Below are 14233 nucleotides of genomic sequence, written 5' to 3'. Positions count from 1 at the left end.
TCTGTGTTTTCATTTATCTCTAAGAATTTTTTAATTTCCTCCTTGATGTCCTCTATAACCCATTGATCATTCAGTAACCTATTGTTCATTCTCCAAGTGATGCATGATTTTTCCTTACTTCTTTTATCGTTGATTTTTAGTTTCATTCCATTATGATCAGATAAGATGCATGGTATTATCTCTACTCCTTTATATTGTCTAAGAGTTGCCCTGTGACATAATATATGATCTATTTTTGAGAAGGATCCATGTGCTGCTGAGAAAAAAGTGTAAATGCTTGATGTTGGGAGGTATATTCTATATATGTCAATTAAGTCTAGGTTATTAATTATGTTATTGAGTTCTATAGTTTCCTTATTCAACTTTTGTTTGGAAGATCTGTCCAGTGGTGAGAGAGGTGTGTTAAAGTCTCCCATGATTATTGTATGGTGGTCTATTAGACTCTTGAACTTGAGAAGAGTTTGTTTGATGAACATAGCTGCACCATTGTTTGGGTCAAATATATTTATGATTGTTATGTCTTGTTGGTGTATGGTTCCCTTGAGCAGTATGTAGTGTCCCTCTTTATCCCTTTTGATTAACTTTGGCTTGAAATCTATATTATTTGATATGAGTATGGACACTCCTGCTTGTTTCCGAAGTCCATATGAGTGATATGATTTTTCCCAACCTTTCACCTTCAGTCTATGTATGTCTTTTCCTATCAAATGCATCTCCTGAAGGCAGCATATTGTTGGGTCTTTTTTTGTGATCCATTCTACTAGCCTGTGTCTCTTAATTGGTGAGTTTAAGCCATTAACATTTAGGGTTATTATTGAGATATGGGTTGTTCTTCCAGCCATATTTGTTTATTTATGTTACTAAACATGGTTTGTTTTCCTCTTTGATTATTCCCCCCCCCCTTTACTGTACTACCTCCCGCTGTTGGTTTTCATTGTTATTTTCCATTTCCTCTTCCTGTAATATTTTGCCGAGGATGTTTTGAAGAGATGGTTTTCTAGCTGCAAATTCTTTTAACTTTTGTTTATTGTGGAAGGTTTTAATTTCATCTTCCATCCTGAAGCTTAATTTCGCTGGATACACAATTCTTGGTTGGTACCCATTTTCTTTCAGTGTTTGAAATATGTTATTCCAGGATCTTCTAGTTTTCAGAGTCTGTGTTGTAAGATCAGCTGTTATCCTGATTGGTTTACCCCTAAATGTAATCTGCTTCCTTTCTCTTGTAGCTTTTAAAATTCTCTCCTTATTCTGTATGTTGGGCATCTTCATTATAATGTGTCTACGTGTGGATCTCTTATGATTTTGCACATTCGGCATCCTGTAGACTTCTAGGATTTGGGATTCTGTCTCATTCTTCAAGTCTGGGAAGTTTTCTCATATTATTTCATTGAATAGATTGCCCATTCCTTTGGTTTGGATCTCTATACCTTCCTGTATCCCAATGACTCTTAAGTTTGGTCTCTTTATGTTATCCCATATTTCTTGGATGTTCTGCTCATGGTTTCTTAACAGTCTTGCTGAGCTGTCTATGTTCTTTTCAAGTTGAAATACTTGAAATTTGAGTTGAGAAGAGTTTGTTTGATGAACATGTCTTCATTGTCTGATGTTCTATCTTCTAAGTGTTCTACTCTGCTGGTAGTATTCTCAATTGAGTTTTTAAGTTGTTTTATTGCTTCCTGCATTTCTAGGATTTCTGCTTGTTTGTTTTTTATAACCTCTATCTCCCTGTATAATTGATCTTTTGCTTCTTGGATTTGTTTATGTAATTCATTGTCAAGTGGTCTTTCATTGTCTGATTTTGCATTCTAATGTCTTCCTTGAGACTCCAGATCATCTGAAGCATGTATATCCTGAATTCTTTATCTGACATTCCATCTGCTGCAGATATTACCTCTTCTAAAGTTGAGTTGACCTGCATTGCTTGTGGTCCTTTCTTTCCTTGTCTTTTCATACTGTTCGCGTTTCTTTCTGCTTGGTGAAACTGTTGTGTTATTGATTTTTCCACCCTATATATTTATATTGCTCTTGTATAATTGCAAAGTCTCCCTCGCAGGCGCTGGCGGTGGCTCTGCCCCTCCTCCAATTGGGGCAATGTGCCTACCACGCTGGCAGGCCGCTAGGCCTGTTCTTTCGGTGGTCGCAGGTCCGCCTACCTTGCAGGTGCGGGCGGCGGCTCTGACCCTCTGCAGGCCGCTGGGCCTGTTCTGCCAGTGGGTCGCAGGTCCACCTGCCTTGCAGGCGCGGGCAGCGGCTCTGCCCCTCCGCAGGCCGCTAGGCCTGTTCTGTCTGTCGGTTGCAGGTCTGTCTACCTAGCAGGCGCTGGTGGTGGCTCTGCCTCTCCCCAACCGGGGCGATGGCGGGCCACTGGGCCTGTTCTGCTGATATTTCAAAATATATATGAAATGTGCAATGATCAGATCAGCACCTCCAACATTTATAATTTCTTTTACTGAGAAAATTTAAAATCCTCTGTACTGGCTATTTTGATATATGCATTAATTGTCAATCATAGTTAATTCTACTGAGCTCTAGAAGTCATTTCTTCTAACTGCAAGAATTTCATTCTTTTTAATGAATGAATTATTTTCAATTGTGTATGTATACAATATTATCTTTTCAGTCATGATGAACACTTAGTTTGATTTCATAGCTTGGCTGAGTTCCCCTTTCATTCTTCCTTGGCATTTCCTCAGCATTTGTTATTTTTAAGACTCTCATTATTTTATGTTCCATTAAACATGTTTTTACCACTTGTCACTTTTATTTGTATTTAATGAAAGAACTCTCTCAGTCTTAGATATAGATTTTTTGGGCTATTTCTTTTCTTTTTTATACATTTTTACTTGCATAGAATTTGAAACAAGGCACTCTGATGTGACCTTTACCTGGGATCTTCGTCTGTTTTCTGCTGTTATCACAGAGTACCACAATCTGGATGATTTATAAACATTAGTGGATTATTTGACTCATAGTTCTGGAGGCTGGCAAGTCCAAGAACATGGCACCAGCATCTGGTGAGAGTCTTCATGCAGTGTCATTCCATAGTAGAAGGTCTCTACAATTAGCAAGTGATCTCACAGGAGAGAGAGGGAGAGAGAGAGAGAAAGAGAAAAGAAATCGATTGGATTCATCCTTTTATCAGGAGCCCATTCCTGTGATAACTACCTCACTTCCTCAATAGCATTAATCCAATCACTGCCTACAGACCCCATTTTTAAATATCACAATGGCAATTATACTTCAGCATGAATCTTGAAGGGGACTTTGAAAGCATAGCACCCAGATTCTCCATCCAGTTGTTCACATTGTACCTTATTTGCTTTATCATTCTCTCTCCTTCTCTATATATGCAGTTTTTTTTCCTTGACCATTTTAGAGTAAGTTGGAGATATCAAACCTCTTTATTATTAAATATGTCAGTGTTTACTCCTATTAGCAAGAATATTCTCTTAAATATCCATAATCTAGTTATTAAAATCAAGAAATTTAACCCAAAGGACTTAAAATGAGCATACTCAGTGACACAGCCTTATCAATGTTTATATAGCAGCTCAATTTGCAATAGCTAAGCTATGGAATCAACCTAAGTAACCTTCAACAGATGAATGGATAAAGAAACTGTGGTATATATATACACATAATGAAATATTACTCAGCCTTAAAGAAGAATTAAATTGTGGCATTTGCTGATAAATGGATGGAACTAGAGAATATTATGCTAAGCAAAATAAGCCAATCCCAAAGAACCAAAGGCTGAATGTTTTCTCTGATATGCAGATGCTAATTCACAATGTGGGGGTCTAGAGAAGAATAGAAGTACTTTGAATTAGACATAGGGGAATGAAGGAAGGGGAGAGACGGTATGAGGGTAGGAAGCATAGGAGAATGGGGTACTGGGGATTGAACTCAGGGGTGCTTAACCTCTGAGCCATATCTGGAGCCCTTTTTAAATTTTATTTAGAGACAGGGTCTTGCTAAGTTGCTTAGGGCTTCACTAAGTTGCTGAAGTTGGCTTTGAACTCACAATCCTCCTGTCTCAGCCTCTTTTTTTTTTTTTTTTTTTTTTAAAGAGAGAGAGAATTTTTTTTTAATATTTATTTTTTAGTCATCGGCGGACACAACATCTTTGTTTGTATGTGGTGCTGAGGATCGAACCCGGGCCGCACGCATGCCAGGCGAGCGCGCTACCACTTGAGCCACATCCCCAGCCCCTGTCTCAGCCTCTTGACCACTGGGATTATAGGTGTGTGCCACCACACCCAATCCCTATGATGTCTTTTATAGCTACCTTTCCCTCCTAGTCTAGCATCCCAGGACCACACAGTGCTTTTTGTTGTCATATTCCTTTATAGACAGCATTTTTTTTAGTTGTTAATGGACATTTATTTATTTGTTAACTTATATGTGGTGCTGAGAATTGAACCCAGTGCCTCACATATGCTAGGCAAGTGCTCTATCACTGAGCCACAACCTCAGCCTCTTTTTAGACAACTTTAATTTGAAACAATTCTTCAGCCTTTCTTTGTATTTATTGACCTTGGTATTTTGAAGAGCACAGGCTTCTTTATTCTACAGAATAACTTATAGAATATTTCTCAGTTGTGATTTGTCTGATGTATACGCTCATGATTAGATTCATGTTTTGTATTTTTAGCAGGTATCAAATAAAAGTAATATTGTGATGACCTCTATGTACCACAAATAGATGCACAATTAGAGAGGTTTTTAAAAATCATCATTTTTGTAAATGTGTATGAACATGTCAATCAAGGAGTTACTAAAATTTGTTCATGTTTAGAGTACTTACCTCCTAAAATGTTTTTTTTTTTTTTTTTCTGGTAAGACTGTGATAATGCTGATTTTTTTGTTTATTTTCTGCCAGATGCACCAGCTACTACATATTTTGAAGAAGGAGCAGACAATTTACAATACAGTCTTTCATGAACTTATTCGGCAGGTCAGTGTGGACTGTGCAGATAGGGGAGAACTGCTGTCCAAAATCAGGTTAGATCTATTATTGAAATGTTCCAAGTTTTGTATTTGATATTAGAATTATGTTTATATCTACTTTTGAGAAAGCCACAAAAACACTTCTCCATTGTACTGATAATGAGGAACCTAGTTGCATTTTATTATATTTTCTTTTTAAAAAAATGTTTATTTTTAGTTGTAGTTGGACACAATATCTTTATTTTATTTTTATAAAATATTTATTTTTTGTTTGGACACAATATCTTTATTTTATTTATTTATTTTTATTTGGTGCTGAAGATTAAACCCAGGGCCTTGCACATGCTAGGCAAGCACTGTACCCCTGAGCCACAATCCCAGCCCCTTATTATGTTTTCTATAGTTAACTCTTCATGTTGGTGTGAAATCTTGTTAAACGTGTGAGCCTTAGTTTTCTCATTTGTAAGTGAAAATAATAGCTACTGTGAAAGTTTTCATTTTTTCTATCCATTCATAAGCCAACAATTTTTATTGAGTACCTATGCTGTACCAAGTATTGAGATACTTCATAGGAATGCAGTGAGGTTTTTAAAATGAGAATGCTGAAGTAGGTCCTTAATAAATATAATTATTAGCAACAAGGATGACAAATACTATTGTTACTATAATTCTTCTTATAACTGTAGTACTTTCCAAAAAGTTGAAAAGAATAATATATATCTATATTGACTTGCTCTGGGGCAAGAGGAAAATTATTAGATCTCTCTGAATATTGGTTTCTTCTAAATGAGGTATAAATCTGCTCACTGTCTGATTTATGGAAGCTGATTTTCTGCTATCTGACAGTACTGAGAAACTCAGAGGAAAGCCATTAAGATTAGATACAATAAAGTAGTTAGAATACCGTGGAAAACCCAAAGTGCCAAATCAGAATGAGGATAGGGACAACTAAGATCTGAGTTGTCAATCTAAGAAACAAGCCAAGAGTGGTAGAAGCAGCAGGGCAAAGAACTACACAGCTAACTGTGTAAACAGCGTTGGTCAGCTTTCTGTCATTTTCATGATGATTTATTAACATTAGTATTCTTCATTGTGAAGCTCATACTGGGAAGATCTTAACTGTGGAATTCTCAGGGCATGAGTCAGGGATTCCTTTCTGAAAAGAGAATCTGTATTTGCTCCCTCTGGGACACAGGCTTCCTGTGGCAGTCCTGTGCTCGCCCTGGTCTCCCATTTTGAAGTGGGCCCGAGACCTATCTCTGCCTCCCAATGTTGATATTCTTCCTGGGCGACTTTGATCCTGGGTTTGCTTACTGAAACACAACTATCTCCCATACCACTCGTTTCTTGTTTGTTCTTTTCATTTTCCATCCCTAGAGATTTGTGTTCTTTTGGCAGGCCCAGTAATGCTTTGTAAAGTATGCACCTATGGATATAATGATGTAACAGTGGGGGATCTAGTGGTATTGAAATGGAAAGGACCTTCAGAGTGTCTAGTCCCTATATTACCAGGAGCAGAAGTCCTAAAATTGATACTCTCCAATGTTTGAGCTCTATATTGAACTTATGAGTTTCCTGTTACTTTAAGTGTTTAAATAAGGGCTAGATAATCCTTTCTTTCGGTGGGTGAGAGATTAGTCTAAATGACCAGTTCAATTAAAAGATATTACAGTTATCAGACTTCATGCTTAGGATATAATACCTAGATCACTTTTACTATCAGTAGAAGTAAGTTATAGTATTTATACTTTATCATCTATGGTGATTTCCAGATATCTCATTTGGTTTTATTTAGAAGCAAAAAAAAAAAAAAAAAAAAAAAAGAAAAAGAAAAGAAAAAAAGACTTCTTTGAATTAAAGTTCTTTGTTTATTTTTAAACAGGTGTATTTTTACATTTATTTAGTTTGAGGAAAGTGTTGTTATTTATGAATTTGATTATTTATTTAAAAAACTCACTAAATTCAAGGAACTCTGTTGGATGAGTTTCTCAGCACTGTCAGCAGAAAACGAGCTTCCATAAATCAGATACTCTGTTTGAAAGGGAAATTTGCTCCTGGTACTGTAGGGACCAGAAGGTCCTATACACTCTGAAGGTCCTTCCCATTCCAATACCACTAGATCCCTACTGTTTTCACAATTTTATCCATAGGCGAAAACTTCACAAAGCATTACTGGGCTTGTAAAAAGAATACAAATCTCTAGGGATGGAAAATGAAAACAAACAAACAATCCTAATATAAAAAATATAAGAGATAGTTCCTTTCCTCACAGCATTTATAACCTGGAAGAAGAAATAAAAACAGGTCCTTTACATTTCAGTTATCATATTCCGAATAATTATGGCTCTGGTTATAATTTTCCACAATTATTCATTCACTTGTATGAACATGGCGGGAAAACACAGCCAAGATTCCTTTCTTTTTCCCTGTTGTTCTTCCTACATGTTTTATGAATATCTGTTTATTATTTTTTTTCTTTACTTTTTCTGTCATATATTTTCTGGCTCCCTTTTTCTTTCCTTTTGTGATTTTCCCCCTTCTACCGACACCCAGTCCTCTTCCATTTTGGGCCAGCACTGGCTGCTTTTTACCATCATTGGGTGAAAAAGAGAAATGAACTCTTGGACTCTATGGGTCCTGAATTGTGATCCCTGCTAAGTGTATGCTGGGCCTCACCCTTCCTTTTCCTCATTCTTCAGCTTCTTTGAGCCATTTCAGGATTTTTGGAGCCACTTTGAAAGGGAAGTTTGCATTTTGCTTTTGCATGATATTGTGTTCCCCTTGTTTCTCATTCAGAGAGAGGTATGTGCAAATGCTTGACCAGATTGCCCAGGAGATGATTGACTTCTACAAAGACTTGGTAGCTCAGCGAATGATGGACCAGCGCATTTTAGAAGAATTGTATAATTTCAAGAATGTTATTGAAGAACTGACCAGGTAAAAAGTGTGATTATCCTAAACACACACAAAAAAGCCAGAGCCATTTGTCTAAAGAGTAAAAAATATTGATGGAGAATAAATGGATAAAGGTGGAAACTTTTGTCTTTTTTCATGTTTAGCAAGCAAATGGAAAGAACTGGATATTGCAGTAGGGTTAAGTGAAGAGAAATGAGTCACACAGGTTAATGCAGAACTTAAGATCTACGGATATTTGATAGGGAAGAGACTCTTGCTCTCTCTTCCAAGATACAGATATTTATCTTTCTCAGATTTACAGAGCATTACCATAACTATGGATGTTAAGGTTCAAATTTTAAAGAGAATAAATAATATATAGCAATCAAGATTCGTGATTATCTAACCTGGTAACAAGATGACTAGTGGAAAGAATAAAGAGGACAGTATAGGCAGATCAGAGAGTGGGGTAGAGCAGAGTGGTGGCCTTGTCCATCAGCATCTGTCTCCACTTTACTTTAGGGGATACCCCATTATATCTTCTTTCTGCCTTTTCCTGCCAATGTGAGTCAGTTGCTAAACCTCACAAGATTCTATCCAGAATGCATACTAGATTTCTTGATTTGCAAGTAGATGAGAGAGCTCAGCTGGAAAAGCATTAAACTGAAGATTTCTTGATGTTATGGGATGGAAAAACTAGGGCAATACACACAATAACCAAGAAGAAGATACCTGATTTCCTGGGTAGAAACTTTGTGGAAGTTTCCAACTGTGATTTTGAAATTTTTTTGCTTTATTTTGACAGGGAACTGTGTCTGGTTCGGGCACAGGATATTAAATTAACAGAGGAAGCAGAGAAAGCCCACAAAGATTTAGCACAAGCTCTTTTAGATGCTGAAAAGAATGCTAGGTAAGTTGCTTAAGGTATATGTAAATTATGTAGGGGAAAAGGGAGAAGATTCTATAGCTTCTGAAATAACATATAATGCTAGGTAAATTTTTAAATTCCCAAAACACATATAATTTACTTTATCTGAATTTGGGTGATAGGTGGAAAGAAAATGTGATTTTTTTTTCCTTGCTGGGGATTGAACTCAAGAAAATGTGATTTTTCTCTTGTAGGCATATTGTTTGTTTTAGCCTTAATCATTTTGTTGAATGACATTTGAAGATTATTCCTTTTTGGTTTTCTAGTAGAAAGTATAGAGAGGCAGTGTGCATAGCACAAATTCTGGAAACATACTATTTCTTTCCAACTTTGGGGAAGTTGCTTTATTTTCCTGAGTCTTAGTTTGCCCATAAAATTGGGATTATAATATCACCTACCTTTTTGGGGTTATTATGAGGACTAAAGGTATTAATATAAATAAAGCACTTGGAATGGTGCTTGGCACCTACTCAGTGCCCTGACAGTACGATATGTTTTTATTCTGTTTCCCTTTTTGTCAAATTTTATAAGTTATGAAATGTTCAGACATTCAGAAAAATAAAGCATTATAACAAACACTCATGCACACTTCATCCTAATTTTCAAATGTTTACTATCATGTGATACTTGCCCCATATTGTTTTTGTTTGGGGATGTAGCTTTCTTCCTGAGCTAGCTACATCCCCAGCATTTTTTATATGCTGTTTTGAAACAGGGTCTTGCTAATTTGCCAGGGTTGGTTTCAAACTTGTGTTCTTCTTGCCTTGCACTGTGGCATTACAGCTGTGTGCCACCATGCCCAGCTTCATATCTTTTTTTTAGGAAACAAAATATTTAAAAATTTTAAGAGCTATATCCATTAACCTTTTATAGAAATATTTAAAAAATTTAAGAGCTATCTCCATTAGCCTTCTTCACTCTTCAGAATTAATTACTAGTCAGCAGTTATGTGACTTTCCTGTTTTTATGTTTTCTATATCTTTATATATTAAAACCCAATATATATTGACATTTTATGTTTGTAAAATTTGCTTTTACCAACCAATACTACAGTTTTGAGATTTGTCCATTATGATTCATACAGAATAAGTAAATTTATTTTTACTGCTGTGTATATTAAGTCATATGACTAATAATTTATGGATCCATTCAATAGTATGAATTGATTTTTCAGTTAATAAAATAATAATCCCTAGCATTTGTTGAGCATATGTAGTGACATCTCGGACACTATTCTAAGTTGTTTACATATGGCATCTCTTCGAGGCATTGTTGAAATGTACACTTTATAAATGTCTTTTTGTGAGCGAGTTTTCAAGAGGTGTAAACCTACAAGTGGGATTACTGGGTCACAGGATGTGCATAGCCTTGCAATGCTAGATGTTGCCAGAAGTTATACCATGTGGTTGTACCAGTGTATCAGGATATGAGAGCTCTCTCTTGCCAATATCTTTTATCAATCTGCTAGGTAAGAAAAGGTATTTTTTTATTGCATTTTTCTAATTAGTTCTGTGGTGAATCTAGTTCTTTTTTTAGATGTAATGAATCTACTGAGGTCTTAATGTTTTTATGCTATTTCAGGGATTAGCAAACTTTTTCTGGAAAGGGTCAGATAGTGAGATGTGTTTTTTTTCCTTTTTCTTTTCTTTTTTTTTTTTTTTGGCAGTACTGGGATTGAACCCAAGGGCACTCTACTACTGAGCTATGTCTCCAACCATTTTAATTTTAATTAAACTTTATTTTTATTTTAATTTGCACCCATATTCTGTTGATTCTTTTAACCATCCAAAAGTGTGAAAAAGAACCTGGTGTGGTTGCTTGTAATCCTAGGGACTCAGAGGCTGAGGTGGGAGGCCTAGAAGTTCAAGGTCAACCTCAGCAATTTAATGAGACCCTGTCTTGAGATAAAAAACACTGGGGACAAAACATGGTATAGTGCCCCTGGGTTCAATCCCCAGTTCTCCCCTCATATTGTTATGCTCAAATTTGGGACCCCCAAAAGACCACCAGAGACCCAAGATTGATGTAAGCAGTAAAGAAGTGTTTATTACGAGCTAGCTCAGTCCTCTGCGCGCACACACAACAACTGGTCAGTGACGCTGAGAGGCCCCAAGCCCAGGATTTGCAGCAATTTTATACATTCTTTGGAGAGGGCAAGGACTTCACATACATCATAGCAAATCATCACACACTGCGGGAAAATCAAATAACAACTCTAAAACATGATTAGCACATTCACTGGCGGGAACAAGTTGGGTAGGGGTGATTGGTCAGTACAAAAGGGGTACTCATTTGAACTGATTGGTTTAAGCCAAGAGGGGTGTACGTGCTGAACTACATGGTTTCCCAACATGTTATCAACCACCATAAACTACTGGGAGGGTCATCTGGCATGCCAGGTATTTCCCTGTCTCATGCTGATTGGTGGCTGCTAGGGGGTTGCTATGGATCCCCACCTAGCTTGACTGAGTCAGGGACACCTGGCGCAGCAGATCCTCCTGTTATTTGTAGATAAACAACTTAGCAGGGTGGGAATGTGCCTAGGAGTGCTCTGTGGGTTTTTCCAAGGACAAAGGTGATGTCCCTTCCTTGGACAGGCTTTGCTCTGAGGTAGAGGCTGGTTTTTCAATATATAATATATACATTAAGGAAAATAAAATTTAAAAAGTTAAATTGTAAAACTCTTAACTTGTGGGTTATACAAAAATACAAATGATAGGCAAGATTTGATCCATAGGCTGTAACTTCATATCTGATTACATCTTTTGTTGGTTAAAAATGTTGTGACAAGCTGGGCGCAGTGGCACATGCCTGTAATCCCAGTGGCTTGGGAGGCTGAAGCTGGAGATCACGAGTTCACAGCCAGCCTCAGTAATGGTGAGATACTAAACAATTCGGTGAGACCCTGTCTCTAAATAAAATACAAAATAGGGCTGGGGATGTGGCTCAGTGGTTGAGTGTCCCTGAGTTCAATCCCCAATACCCTCCCACCCCCACAAAAAAATAGTTGTGACAAATATGCCTTGTAAATAATGTAAAAATACAAACAAAAGTGAAGATAAAACCATAATCTCACTACCAACTACCACTACTATAAATACCTTAATGTATTATTGTGGATATTTGCTTCAGTATACATATGCTTACATGTATACATATTTTAATACTAAAACTGTATTGTATATACTGTTTTATGGCCAGTTTCTTTTTCAGTTAGGAATCCCTATCTATTTGATACATTTTCATAGATTACCTAGATCATATTTGAAATTTCCCTTTTATTTCCAAAATGTCTTTTATGTTGGGTTGTCTAAACCAGTTCAATCTAGGACCACCCATGGCATTTTAATCTAGCCTATGCTTAGGCTTAAAAAAAAAAAAAAAAAAACTTAAGAATGATTTTATTTATTTTTTAAATGCAAAGAAATACCGGTGTATATAAAATTTAAATTATAAACTGTGTTCTTATACCATATAGATGTGTGTGTATATATGTATATATATATAAACAATTCAAATTATTTACTAGAATAAGAGGAGGTAACTTATTCATTGTATATACTTTTGTATATACTATTGTTTTCTATAGCTGTTTTATCCTTCATGTCTTCCTATATAACTGTTCTATAATCATTGTCTTCCTTTTTTTTTTTTTCTTTGTACTGAGGATTGAACCAAGGGGAACTTTACACTGAACTACATTTCCAGCCCCTTTTATTTTCCATTTGAGACAGGGCTCTTCCTAAGTTGCTCAGCCTGTTCTTGAACTAATGGGCATTATAAGACCAAAAAAAAGTCAAACAAAAAAAATAACACTTTCTCAAATCAGAAAGGAAGAGATGAAAAGGGAGAAGGAAGTTTTGTTTTCTTTATCACTGTTGGTTCTAAAAAAAAAAAATGTTGGTTCTAAAGTGGGATGGTTATCTTTTTGTGCGATTTGAAATTTTTTAATATTTTTTACTCATAACTGATTTTTAATTGAAAATTTAGAAAATATGGAAATACATAAATATAAAATAAAGTATATCCATAATTATTTTCTTCTAAGGTTAACTGTTATTAATGTTTTATTTATTTTCTTTTTCTATGCATTTTTAATAAAAATGAAATAAAACTGAATATATAATTTTTATCATTTTTTCATTTTATGCCATAAAATGAAATGTTTTCCTAGGTATCAAAGTATCAGCTGCAAGAGTGCTTTTATCATAGAACTTAGTCATATTTTATATGGCCATTCTGTCTTTTGTTATTAGATATTGAGGTTGTTTCTGAATTTTTTTGCTTTTGCTCTTATGAATTAAGATCATTAATTCCTTTTTAAAAATTGTTTTCTAACTCTCAGACACTAAAGTGCACAAATCTTAAAGGTATTACTTAATGAATTTTTACATGTATATTCACCTGTGTGAACTTATTTATTTATTTAGGGTATCCGGGATTTAACTCAGGAGCACCTGACTACTGAGCCACATCCCCAGCCTTATTTTGTATTTTATTAGAGACAGGGTCTCACTGAGTTGCTTAGCACCTTGCTTTTGCTGAGGCTGGCTTTGACCTCGAGATCCTCTTGCCTCAGCCACCAGAGCCACAGGGATTACAGGCGTTGCCACCTTACCCGGCTTGTATTTCTTATTGATTTTGAACAAATGGAAATTTCCAAATAGAAGGAGCCTTTAAAAGAGTTAATATCCCTTAGGAGGAAGTGTTCTAAAAGATTTGTGAGATACTATTTGTCACTTTAAAACTTCTGTGTTTGCATTTAATTTCAGAAATTTTTAATTTTGAGAGAAGTTTCAGTGTAACTTAGAAGGAAAAGATATGCTCTGGTAGACATGAAGAAATAATAAGTAACAAAGAGCTGTTTAATTATACTTAAGCCTTTGATGGGCTGGGAGGAATTTCTTTTAATCTTGTACTAATTATGTATAATTTAAAATTAATTAATCACTTAGTTAATTTAGTACCAGGGATTGAACCCAAGGACACTTAACCTACTGAGCCACATTCCCAGCCCTTTTTATTTTATTTTATTTTTATTTAAATTTTTTTTTATTTTAGTTGTTGATGGACCTTTATTTTATTTATTTTTATGTGGTGCCTCACACATACTAGGCAAATGCTCTACCACTGAGCCACAACTCTAGTCCCCGTTTTTATTTATTTTTTTTTTTATTGAGATAGGGCCTTACTAAGTTGCTGAGGCTGTCTTTGAACTCACCCTCCTCCTACCTTAGCCTCCCGAGTTGCTGAAATTACAGGCATGTGCCATAACACTTGGCTAAAATTTAAAATTTAGAGACTCACAGTTATTGGGATTTATGCCTTTAATAAAGAAGCCTAAGTTTATGGTCAAAGAAGCATAACAATAAAACTGCTATATTACTGTTACTTGTATTCTAATTTATCATTATATAATTCATTGGGATATCATATTGTTAAAAGTTTAGTGAATAGATA

At 35.6% G+C, this 14233-nt stretch overlaps 1 protein-coding gene across 1 annotated transcript in view; it reads left to right on the top strand.

Annotated features, from left to right (window-relative positions):
- Axdnd1 (axonemal dynein light chain domain containing 1) overlaps positions 1 to 14233 on the top strand; it is a 95327-nt gene that overhangs the window by 17427 nt on the left and 63667 nt on the right. Inside the window, exons 8-10 of the mRNA XM_076872940.1 lie at positions 4883 to 5004; positions 7747 to 7887; positions 8651 to 8755. Coding sequence (XP_076729055.1) covers positions 4883 to 5004; positions 7747 to 7887; positions 8651 to 8755 — 368 coding nt within the window. The remainder of the gene's footprint in view (positions 1 to 4882; positions 5005 to 7746; positions 7888 to 8650; positions 8756 to 14233) is intronic.

The sequence above is a fragment of the Callospermophilus lateralis genome, chromosome 13 (genome assembly GCF_048772815.1).
Source record: "Callospermophilus lateralis isolate mCalLat2 chromosome 13, mCalLat2.hap1, whole genome shotgun sequence".
Taxonomy (NCBI): domain Eukaryota; kingdom Metazoa; phylum Chordata; class Mammalia; order Rodentia; family Sciuridae; genus Callospermophilus; species Callospermophilus lateralis.
This window is presented reverse-complemented; position numbering and strand designations above follow the sequence as displayed.